The sequence below is a fragment of the Pteropus alecto genome, unplaced genomic scaffold, assembly GCF_000325575.1.
Source record: "Pteropus alecto unplaced genomic scaffold, ASM32557v1 scaffold177, whole genome shotgun sequence".
Classification (NCBI taxonomy): domain Eukaryota; kingdom Metazoa; phylum Chordata; class Mammalia; order Chiroptera; family Pteropodidae; genus Pteropus; species Pteropus alecto.
Window position 1 is genome coordinate 3,975,528 of NW_006442207.1, and position 12,071 is coordinate 3,987,598.

The window sequence follows — 12,071 nt, forward strand, 5'->3', positions numbered from 1 at the left end:
ACCGTATGCTTTCATGCACTCAGCCTAAATTCAGGGATTAGTCAATATGATTAAGCCAGGATATTTCCCAACTTGATTATAAAATAGCAGTATCGCTGCTCTTATTCAGCGAGGACCTCATTTTGAAAACTCCATAGTAATTAAGATGACACATCTAGAAAATGGTGATGAGGATTTGAGACCCCAACAGGGAGGTCTGGGAGCCCACAGAGTCCCCCCACCCACCCCTGGCTTCCCACACCACCGCGAGCTCCTTCTTGAACCAGCTTCTCTGTTGCAGACCCTCCCAGATGGCCACATGCCAGGAATGAGAATGGACCGAGGCGTGTCCATGCCCAACATGTTGGAACCAAAGGCAAGTGCCGCTGTCCCCTTCCCTCTCGTACGGGGACGGCCAGCTGGGACAGGACCCGGAAAAGATTTGGTGTTCTGTCTTTTCACCTTTCTCAGACCGAGGAGGCCTCCTTGGCTCTAGGCCGGCACGTTAGGCAAGCCGTGTCTGAAAGCGCCTTGCTATGCTGCGGCTTCGGTCACACCGAGTCAGCAGGCTTAAGCCCTGACGGGGTACGGTGCCACGTGCTCACAGGGAAGCACCAGCACGTCTCCTGGGACTTCGGCATTCACTGGGCTCTGCCACAAGCACTGCAGGGCATGCCCGGTGCTAAGTGGAGTCGCTGCAGACAGCTTCAGATAGCGTGCAGCACGTCCCAGCCTGCCCAGGGCTTTTCCGGTCTCAGCACTAACAGTCTCACATCCCAGGACCCCCCTCAGCCCTAGGCAAACCGGGGTGCTTGGTTGCCCGAGCTCCAGAACATCCTGTACCTCCAGAGGCGTCCAAGGGCCAGGCTCCCTGGTGACCGTAACTGAAGCTTATTTCAGTATGTCACCCACCAGGACACTGCCTCTGGGCCTGCCTGGCTCCGTGAGTTCGTGAGCCAGCCCTGGAACAAGGTCGTTGAAGGATACATAAAGGTCTCCCGCCATATCAAACGTGTCCCTGTAATTTCAGTTCTCTTCCAATTTTTACTCTCATCCCCAAGACATAGTACATCCAAATCCTTTTGCACAACAGAACCCCCTAAAGGCGCAGTGCTGTGTATGAGAGGCTGGTGGAGAGTGGAGAATAGGTAAGAACCCATCCCCATACACAGGAAACTTGAGGGGTGAACACCCATCGCTCAGCTGCTCTAATTATAATCTCTGAGAAGCTCTGTCTTGGGAGTACAAGATTTTAGGTAGATTCTGCTTGTTAATAAAATGGACAGCTGTGTTCTAAAGAGGTGTTTTTCTTTCTCAGATATTTCCATATGAAATGCTCATGGTGACCAACAGAGGGCGCAACAAAATCCTAAGAGACGTGGACAGAACCAGGCTGGAGGTAAAAAATAATCATGATAAAATAAATCTAATCCCAAATGCAGATCCCCATGCATTTCCCCAAACTTTCCCCTAAGAAATGTTTCGGGGAAGGCAAAATAATTAAAAGGGTCAACCTCATACTGTAGGTAGACTTAAGAGATAACTTTGGAGGAAAAGCCAAATTTATACTTAAAACATCAGCATAAGTAAAATCCAGAAGAATGACCGGGGGGCACAGTGTGATTTTAGTTTGGGAACTTGATGTTGCTGTAATTGTGGCTGGCGATGTGGAATGGAGTCTCCGTCTTGCGTCAGACGTCCCCAGATCCTTATCTTTGCCCGAGCCTGGGTCGAGTTCATGCAGAGAGGGGAGGGGGAGCTCAATAACGAGGTTTGTACTGGGCAAGTTTCTCGCTGGGCTCCTTCCGCGTTCCTTGTGGAGGGGTTAGCTGGGTGCACATACCCAGGACCTCCTTAGACATGGAAGACTGGCCTTCGTACTTTTCCACCTGAATGATTTTAATTAAGAAAAGCTCTGGCTGCCAGTCTCATAAAGAATCATTTTTTTTTTTTTCCTTGACAAGAAGCAGTAGCTTTGTATTTGAGGTCAGCCTGGCACAGAGAATAAGAGAACTTTTCTCGCAGGAATGACAGACACATGGACATTCTCCTCAGTAGCCCAGGTATCTACTTCAGCTCCCGTGGCCGAGCCAGGAGGAAGCCTGGGGGTGCCGCAGGGGCCACTCCAGAAGTCTGTCTGTCTCTGGCTTTCTTACTTCTGTGGTCCATGTTCTCTGCATCTTCTCAGCATCCCGAGGGCCTGAGTAGAGTCACCTCCAGCATACTAAATCGCCTTCCCACGTCCCATCACCCTTCAGTGTTGTTATAATAATCATTACTACTCCGCCAACTCTCTCGTTTGGTGGGGATGATGGTGCCTCACCTGGCCTGACCGGAAAAGGAATAACTGGGGCCCGTCAGTGCCTGCTGACAAGCCTCAGAGGTGCTCCCCTCTTTCGTCACTCTGCCTTGCTCTTCAAAATGATTTCCTGTAAACCGGAGAGCACCTCTCAGGGCCATCCGTGTGGACGCCAGGACTGACCACAGTTCTCTTCTCCCTTTGCAGCGCCACTTAGCCCCGGAGGTGTTTCGGGAAATCTTTGGAATGTCCATACAGGAGTTCGACAAGTTACCTCTCTGGAGACGCAACGACATGAAGAAAAAAGCGAAACTCTTCTAAGTCCCCCACACAGACAGCAATTAGCAAAAGGACTGACGATGGCAGTGACACATAGGATGTTGTATGAAGGCCCACACTTGATTGGACATTTTGCAAACCACTGTCCCTCAGCAACACCAAAAAGGGGGACATCTGATTAAAACACCCACGAGCCAAATATCGGGCTGACCGATGGCAACACTTGCCAGGAAGCAATGGGGTAGACATTTCCATGATCCCACACTCGACAGTAGTGTTCACCTGGGTCACCTCATGCGCACGACAGGAGCTACTTCTGTTTCCTTTTCACTGTTGTCCAACAGGAGTGCCGCCCGTACAGATGAGAGCCAGCAAGTGCCCTTAGGATGCCACATGGAGCAAAGCAGCCGCCGTAATTCCACAGCGTGGATGTATTTATTATGTAGCACCGTGGCTGAGAAGGACGAGCCCGAGGGACGTATCTGTGTGGTAGCAGCCACGTCGCACACACCTTTCCTCACTGGCCTCGTACAGCTCTGCCTGGGCTCGAACAGAAATCAGAGTCGGGGGACCCAGGGGCCCTGTGTGAGTGGGCTGAATAGCAGCCAGTCATTTTTTCAACAAGCTCCTTGTTCTCTACTGTTTGCTAGGACCTGGTTCACAAATCACTTCGCTGTTATTAACCAAAAAGAAAAAAAAAAAAAAAACAAATAAGAGAGAGGAAAGGAAGGAAAGGAAAACCTCCCTTAACTTTTTCTGCTTCCGATACTGTGCTGCATTCTCCGTCCCCACCAAGGGACGGGAGCTGTCTGGGGTCCTCCGTATACAAAGAAAGGAAAGGGAAAAATTGTCTCCGGATTGGCCCAGTTGCATGCCGTTAGGTGATTTTTGCCCAGGGACCATAGTGCTCTTGGCAAAATAAAAAAAAAAAAATCCCGTGTCCTCTCAATGCAAGTTCTTCAACCCCACAGCCTCTGCTCTGTATCTGGCATCCTCTAAATCAGATCATGTCCTCGCTGGTTTTGGTCTTTTAAAGTCTTTTCAGTAGTAGCCTAAGAAAAGGCATGGTTTTCTATTTTAAATCTCTGCAACGCCAAGGTAGATCGCCTCAAACTGATTTAATTTGGCCTTCTCGGCTTCTTGCCTCGGCAGCACTGCTGACTTCACGGTATGTGTGCGTGCGTTGGCCCTGATGGGTTTTGCAGACCGCTCCGATGGGGTGGGCCTAAGGAAACCAGCTCTTCCTCCGTCTGGAGCCAGACTGCAGCTGGCCACTGTGCCCCTTCGTCTGTCAGTTGCCTCTTGCTTCATGCGATGTTTCTGCTGTCCTGTCTTCTCTCCGACAGTCTGCGTGTCTTAGTCCTTGCCTTGCTCTGGCAAAGTATGAGGGGTGGGGACCCCAGTGTGCTCCCAGTGTTTCCCTGCCACAGTCGATAACAAGAATGTCCAAGTGGGTCCCAGCACTAGGCTGGCAGAGAGGGTTTTTTTCATTATGGAGATAGTAAAATGCTCCCAGTGTTTTCATTGGTTGATGAGTTATGCCCCCGAGCACATGCAGACCCAATGGCAGTATAAGAAAAACTGTAGTGATAGTTAAAGAACTGAACCCAAAATCTGCTCCTACTAATGAAACTCTACTTCTGTGGTGTCTTTTGCATTCGTTTCTGCATCCAACTTAGAGGGGAGAAAAGCTTCTTTCCATATCAAGTGTATGAGCAGATTTAAATGCATTGCCAGAAAATGCCAGCAGCGTCCTGTCTGCAAACAGAGCAGTATTGTGCTGGGGAGGGGGGAAGGGGTTGGAAACCACAGTGCAGAGGGGGCTCCCCAACTCCACTCCCCAGCAGAAGGCTGCAGCTGGAGGGATGGGCCATGGAGCAACCCGCTTCTCCTGACTGCAGAATCCAGTACATGGGCTACTGTGTTTTGTTAAACTGGACTCAGCATGCTTGTCCTCAAAATGTCCAGGCCACGGCACCAGGGGATCAGTGTTCTCTGCTCGAACCCCGCCCTGCCCTACGCATAGAAATTCTCATTAACGCAGTCAGATACACGGGGATTGTTGACTCTAGGAGAGGCACGGCAGGCGTCGCTGGTGCGTGCGTGAAAGGGCTACGATTTCGAGCATCAGGCTTCCTTACGCTTCTTTCAGCACAGTATGTGGAGTAGAAGAGGCCTCTACATCAGTATGAAAGTCACTGCATCCTTTAAAGTTTCTTCCAGAAAAGCCAGGATACCCCTTAGTCTTGCTGTGTGTTTTATGGTGAGGTATGAAGAGCGTGAGGAAGCTTGTCTAGCTAGCTATGCATCTGCATCGTGGTTTGGGTTAGTTATAAAGTGTTTGTAACGTGACTTCTTCAGTAAGTAAAGATAAACTGCTGTTCTCTGAAACTTTGGACAGAAAAGCTAGAATTAAGGGGTTAATAAGGTGCAAAAAAAAAAAAAAGTAGTTTTTATCTGTCATGACCTCTGACCTCTCCCCCTTCTCCCAATTCTGTTGCTCCCAAGCCAAGTTTCCTCTTCTGGGGGGGAGACTGGAGAAACTCTCGTCCTCTCGAGTTGGTTATGTCAGTCAACTCTGCTTGGAGAAGTCTTCGCTGGAAATGTTTATGAAACGTTCACCCAATTTCTTTACCCTCGAGAGCAAACCTTTTTCCAAAGAATTGCTTCTCAGGTGATTATATGAAATATATACGCTTTTGCAAGTTTAAAAAAGGCAGATTAACCACTCTTGACTAAGCAGGTCTTCTACAAACTCTTAAGCAAACTCGGTGTCAGCGTTCTCTGCACGCTGAGGGGCAGGCGACTGCAGGCCATGGGCTCACAGAGCCTTCTCTCTCAGTCAGGAAAGTTGGCAGGAGGAAATGAACTCCGCCTCACCGGCCCGTCTGTGTCCTCTGAAGCAAGCTCAGTCTTTACAAATCACCTCTTCTGTATTTCTGTTTAACCAATACTTCCTGAGCCGATCTTGATTTTAAATATCATTTTCCTTTGACACAGCAAGTGTTTCTCAGTGTGCCCTAAAACACTCAGTATTCTTGAAGACCGTTCTATGGAGAAAAACAGATGATTTTGGACTCGAGATCGGCAATGACCCCAACTGATAGAGATGTACATTAAGAAACCTGCCCAACTATGTTTTAATGAAAAGCAAGAGAAACTTTTACTTTGGCATTTAAAAAAAAAAATCACTGTCTTTCCATTTGCTTCCCAGGAAACCGTGGGGAGATGGTGACTGATAGGCTTTGCACATGGATTTTTGTTTTTAATGGCAAACTCAAAATCAAAGGGGGAGGAGGTCAGTTTAAGCTGAATGAAACTTTGTAAACGATATATGTGTACACAGCATAATTAAACAAATCCAACATTTTCTGATGTTTAGTGTAATTGAGTGGCGATTGTTACCATTAAATAAAATCCTTCCCCCAAAGTGTCTCTCTCAAAGCGAAGGTGCCATGTGTCACTTTCTAGTCCCATTCGCCAAAGGCAGAAGGAGACGATACTGTGTCCACCACACTCACGAAGGTGGGGAGTCAGTTACCCTTTGTGCACGCATGATTCCTCACCCTACAGAAGAGAAAACAGATGTCCACAAAACTGAGGTTCTTTGGGGGGATTATTATAGACTCATCTGTAACGAACGGGTGTCATTTCGGATTTGCCGGAATCCTGCATCGAAGCTCTCCCAGCTCTTTTATTTCCAATCGGGTCTATGGAATTCTTTTCCAAGGGTCGGAAGGCCTGCTGGCCTGTCTGCCCTCCCTCCCATTTCAGAACTAGGAAAGCAAATATTTGGAAGAACTGCTGCGTAAAAGATGTGTCGTCTCCCCCGTGAAGGTGAGCGGGTGTTGGTCTGCACCCCGAGCACCGCGTGCCAGCCCACAGAGGCAGCCAGTGGGCCCGTGTCACCACGCTGACCGACGGGCCAGCCCACGCCCCCCTGTGCCCTGCTCCGCATCTCCGTTGTGCTCACAACTTGGTGAATAAAGTGCTTTATTCGTAAAGGCCTCCCCGGCCGTGTGTTCTTTCTTGTTCCTCTGCTCCCTTTAAAGGTTGGTCCCATTTGAAGAAGTACCAGCCCAACTTCCAACAACCAAAACAAAACCAGAACCAAACCAAGGTCTTAGGAATGTGTTTTTATCACGTGGGAAGGCCGGTTAGAGGGGGAAACGCCACAAAAATCGTCATGGGATATTCCAGGATTGGTCAGTTATCCATACCACAGAGACCAAGTTGACTAACGGAAAAAAAGAATAGAGCTGTTCGCTGGCTGGTGTTTGGTTTCGTTTGTGCCACAATGTCATCTGTTAGACGAAGCTGAGGATTTGAGGAGGTCGGAGGACGAGAGCTTCTGGGCGGCCACAGGCAGGGGCCCATTTACTAAGAAACTAGATTGCAGGGGGAGGAACACATCCTTCGAATCTTTGACCTCCCCCGCGTTATTAAATTTTCAGTGATCACCATAGACTGGGTGGCTAGAAGAGCAAACGCTTATTTCTCACAGTTCAGCTGTCGGGCGAGAGCCTGCTGGGTTTGTAGATGGCCATCTTGTCGTCTTGCTGCATCCTCACATGGTGGAGAGCAGAGAGGGGAAAGCCAACTCTCTCGTGTGTCTCTTTATAAGGGCACTAATCCCATGATGAGGGCTCCATCCTCATGATCTAATTACCTTCCACAGGCCCCGCCTCCTAAAACCTTCCTCCTGGGAGCATAGGGTTTCAACATATGAATTTGGGGGCCACACAGATACACAATCTGTAACAGCTGTCCAGGGGCCAGTTGCGTTAGCATCCATGCGGACCCGCCCCTGGAAGCTGGAAACAGGTTATTCTCGAGATAGTTGGCACGTTTAGTTCGCTGCTGTACAAAACAGGTCAGGAGGTCCAGCCAGAGGCCTGTGTTCTACTCACTTCTACACCAGCGTCACACTTCGGTCCCTAAGGACCACAAGCCAGCGTTTATCTTCGGTCCTTATCTTGCGCTCTCTGTGGCATTTGCCACTATCGATCACCGTATCATTGAAAATCGACTCTGCCTCACTTCAGCGGTTAGCCCTCGCACACTCACAGCAGAGCTCACAGACTTGGGAACCCAAGGTCCTTCAGGACAGCCCCTTGCCTCACCCACTGCTCAGCTTCTCCTCCCCCAAATGCCCCGCCTTCGAATCTTGCCCTCCTGCTCTTCCAAACCACTGCGCGTTCCCTGAACACACCAGGCCCCCTCCCGCCTCTGCGGCTTTGCCAATGGCATTGCTTCTGTCCAATGCCCAACTCTTGAAGGAGGTGCAGAGCAGAGACATTCTGGTCCCCAAGAAGGAGGTACCAGCAGCTTTGACTAATTAAAATCAGCTGCCCACAAAGCTCTCCGGAGTTACCATGTGAATTTCCCACGGGTTCCATTGCACTAAATCAAAGACAAGCCTGAGTTCACACCCTCTTTACGTGCCTGTCTTGATGAGTCCAGCCCAACGTGCCCAGTAAATTCTTTGCATGCCTGTACTTCAGCATCACGTTTGACAGTTTTCAAGCGCTGCCTAGTACTGCTAGCTTTGCATGTGTTTCTGCTCCTCCGTTGAATTGTAGTGAGATCTCCATATTGCGTGCAGGCTTTGTGTTAACTGTATCCCTCGTGACAGCCTGCAAGACGGATAATTGTAGCTCCAGTATACAAGTGAGGAAACCAAAGCTCAGGGGCTAATTAAACACACGTGATGACTCAGCTGGTGAGCCCAGAGCTGGGATAAGGCAGGCGGGTCCCGCTTCAAATCCCACGCTGTTTTCCTCTGCGTCCCACTGCCCGTGACCTCCCTAAGGCGAGGACTATGTCTCCTACATTCTAAACCTCCCAGAACACTGCACAGAGGAGGTTCTCGGTGTGAGACTGGCCTGTGCCCTTCAGTCTGGCCGTGAGCCCCATCACTGCCATCGAGGCGCAGTTACGAACAACACTTGGGGGGCACTCGCTAGCTGGGTGTGTTAAGCCCAGTTACTTAACCTCTCTAGGCTTCGATTTGTTCATCCACAAAATTGACAAAATAATAATACCCGTCGGAACATCGTTACTAAAATATGGTGATATGCTGAGCATGGTGCAGCACCCAGCACAAAATAATTGCTCAAGAAACTTTAGTGATCTTTATTAAGAGTAATTAGCCACTTAGACTTGAAGACCCCATTAACTCTGAGCCTGTTTCCTCATCAGTCGGGAGTGGATACCTGCTCTGGCTATCTTATGGGGTTGTGAGGACAAATTAGGTAAGGTAGAATGTTCAGACACAGAAAAGCATTATATTAACAAATGGTTTTGGGTAATGAGGGTTTCTTGGTATTTCTTCAGATAGTTTAATCATTTGAGAATTTTAATTTTCTCAGTTTTTCCCCCTTTATTCATTATATGAATACTTCAGTATAAAACAAGCCCAAGAATATGCTTTTGTATGCTTCAAGAATAGCCCTCTCTTTGTCCAATAATAGTCTAAGGTTAAGGTCCCCTGAAGATGTGCTAATGAATAGTAATAATAACAAAGTATTACGTGGCAGTTGAGTGTAGGCTATAGCACCAAACTGCCTGGGTTTGAGTCTTAGTTAGCTGTGTAACTAGTGATAATTTGCTTAACTTCTCTAAGCTTTAATTTATACTTCTATAAAATAGGAATGATGATAATACCTACCTCTAAAGGTTACTGTGAGAATCAGGTAGAACAGGATCTAGCATGGTACAAAATAAGCACTCAAACATTAGCTTTCATTAATAAAGTTGCTGCCACATCACCTGGACTTACTATTTGCCCAGCCCTGACCTCAGTATATTACATGGTTTATTTCACATGGCTCCCTATACCAACCCTCCACCCACCGCCATCTCCCAGTTCCACACTCAGCATGTGGGCAAGTGTCATGCAGAGAAAGGCTCAGGTGCCCTCCGAGGCACTGTGGCCAGCCAGGGACACATCTCAAGGTTCCAGCTTGGGGCTCAGCTCTCCTCGAGGGGTTTTAGCGCAGCTGGGCCTCAGTGTTTCCTGACAGGAGGATTTCCCCAGCCTATGCAAGGGATGCTTAGAAGCACCAACTGCAGAAGAGCTGAGGCTCATTCCCATGAAAGATGGCTTTGGTTCCAGAAAGATCTTTCCAACTGTATGACTCACTGCAAAGCAATCAAAGGCAGCGGAGGCTGAGCTGCCAGATCTCATGGTATTTGGGGACATTTCCTGGGCTCCAGAAAGCCACCAGTCCTACTCAGCCCCTCCTGCCCATCGCTGGCAGCCTTGCCCGGGTGTGTCGCCAGCCCTGCCCTGCTGGATGTGGCCCATTGTTGGCCGGAAAGCCCTGGGAAGGGTGGAGACTTGAGGCTGGCAGCTTTTAAGAAAGCCCAGGGTGGTCGAAAGACTAGTGCTCACAGCTTCTGGGAATCCCAACCCCCACCTTGAGGACGTGCTTTCATACCCTGAATTCCTTTTGCCCCTCCCATCATCCTTCTACACCCAGACCCCGCACTAGGCCTGGATTCTGATGAAAAGAGCCCCTTCCACTCCTGAGGTGCTCACGGGGAGGGCTGTAGCAGGTCAGGCCCCTGGAGGAGGGTGTAATATGACCACATTTATTTTACTTTCCAATCTCAATTGGACGAAAATGCTCTTGGGGCCTGCCATTGTACTGAGCACAATAGCAGGCCCTGGAGAGGCTTTTCTGTATTTATTTGTACTGTCCCCCTGCTGCTGCCTCTTAGCTCAGCCCTTCCCTTCAGATAAAAAGAAAAATTGGCTTGAGAAACCGTCCCCCCAAAGCAGAGGCTGTTTCTGCTTTGCCCTTAGCATGATTTACTAGTAGAACCTCCCAGAACATCCTGCAGGGCCTGGAGGCAGAGCAGAGCCCCTTGGCTTCTAGGCCCAGAGCTTGGGACTCGGGCCAGGGTACATAGTCCAGATGGAAAGATGAAGGCGGTATGACAGGCAGCAGGTAACATTTTCTGAGGGCCTCTGGAGTGCCAGGTGCTGGGCTAAGTACTTTGTGTAGATTATTTTATTTAATCTGTGAAGGGCAAACCCAGGACTGGGAGAGGCCCACTGAAAAGTAGGTGAGACTCTAGCCTCCTCCCATCAAGTACGAAAGCCACATTCCTCCTAAGCAACCACAGCTCTCTGGGGGCTCCACTTGAGCACGTGGCTTTCTAACAATTTGCTGGAAGGACCATCTTTGCAAAGGCCAATACCAGCCTTTCTCAGCAAAGTGGAGCGTGGCCGTAAGTAATATTTTCTTCTAAACTGGACGGATGCTGGCACAGCAAGCATAGGTTCTTTCAATCCTGCTATTGTCTCAAATATATGCTTCCTAATGAAAAGTTAGAAAATGTCGATGGCAGTTACGCTTCCATCAGATAGGAGTAAAAGTCAGCTGGATCACCCTGTGTTGTTTTTGTTGTTCGTTTGTTTGTTTTATATGGAGAGAGCAACTATTCCCCTCCTCCACATAAAAACAAGATATTTCAAACAAGTCAGAGTAAACTGTTAGTATTTCTTAATCATTATTTAATTAAATGGCTTCCAGTGAACATGGCTCTTTCACAAGCATCGCCTGTGATCCCCACAAGCGACCTGGGTGTTGTTCTCCGTACAGAGCAGAGGTTGTCCAAGCTCACATGGGTGTTGGGGGAGGAGCCATGTTGTGGCCCCAGGTCTAACTGCAAAGCCCACCCTCCAGTCCTCAAGGAGATTCTGATGTGGTAGGTCTGGGGTGGGAGGTGGGAAGCTGTATCTTAAAGCACAATTTAAATGCTTCCAGGTGATCTTGATGATCAAGCAAGGGAGGGAACTCCTGCCCCACCGTGTGTGCGGTCTCAGGTCAAGAGCAGAGCTGGTCTGTAACTAACCAGGCATTCATCACTGGGCTTTGTCACTCACCGTTACCCTAATTCACGGGGCCAGAAGTCAGACAAGGCCTAGGAAGTCTGCCATTGCAGAGAGGCCTCTAATCTCTGGAGGCCTCCCTAGAAAATCACTAGCATCTTCCTTTAGCACAGCAGGGTGCCCAGCCCTCTGAACAGATTCTGTCAAAGTCTGCTCACATGTCACCTCATTTGCAAGGAGATTCAGGAGATCGTCTCCACTTAAAGAAGCACAGATGAGAGAGAAGCGGTCAGGCTCACAGGAAGAGAAACAACCCGCTGGCATCCATTCTCCTCCCTTTCTCCACTCAACCTTAAGAAACCTCTGAAAAACTTGTCCTAGAAACGCTGTTATTGTACTAGACAACATCTTTTTTCCCCTAGTGTATTCAGTTTCTTCAGTTTATTGTTTGCGAGGCGGATGAGCATTAGAAACTCCAGTCTTAGGTTTTCTGTTGAGACAGTCGTCACTCTAGGGGAAGTTAGTAGCTGTCTTCAGGGCTTGGCCAGAGGAAGAGTAAGAATAAAGAAGCCAGGAGTTGTGATGGTAAACTCTTCTTTTACATAAAAGCTGTCGTTTTTACTTTTCGAACTCATAGTTACTAGCATCTGCAAGTGGGTTGAAATAGTGTCC

The 12,071-nt window shown here is 48.8% G+C and overlaps 1 protein-coding gene across 8 annotated transcripts in view; it reads left to right on the plus strand.

Moving 5' to 3' along the window:
• The window catches only part of ABLIM1 (actin binding LIM protein 1), a 256,869-nt gene extending 250,941 nt beyond the window's left edge, over window positions 1–5,928 (plus strand). For 7 of the 8 annotated variants that reach the window (XM_015596345.2, XM_006920840.3, XM_015596347.2 and 4 more), the window contains 3 exons: window positions 281–355; window positions 1,298–1,378; window positions 2,486–5,928. In XM_015596345.2, the coding sequence (XP_015451831.1) occupies window positions 281–355; window positions 1,298–1,378; window positions 2,486–2,599 (270 nt within the window). In that variant the 3' untranslated portion in view covers window positions 2,600–5,928. The remainder of the gene's footprint in view (window positions 1–280; window positions 356–1,297; window positions 1,379–2,485) is intronic. The other variant, XM_025039145.1, reaches the window with a different exon arrangement.
• The last annotated feature ends 6,143 nt before the right edge of the window (window positions 5,929–12,071 follow it).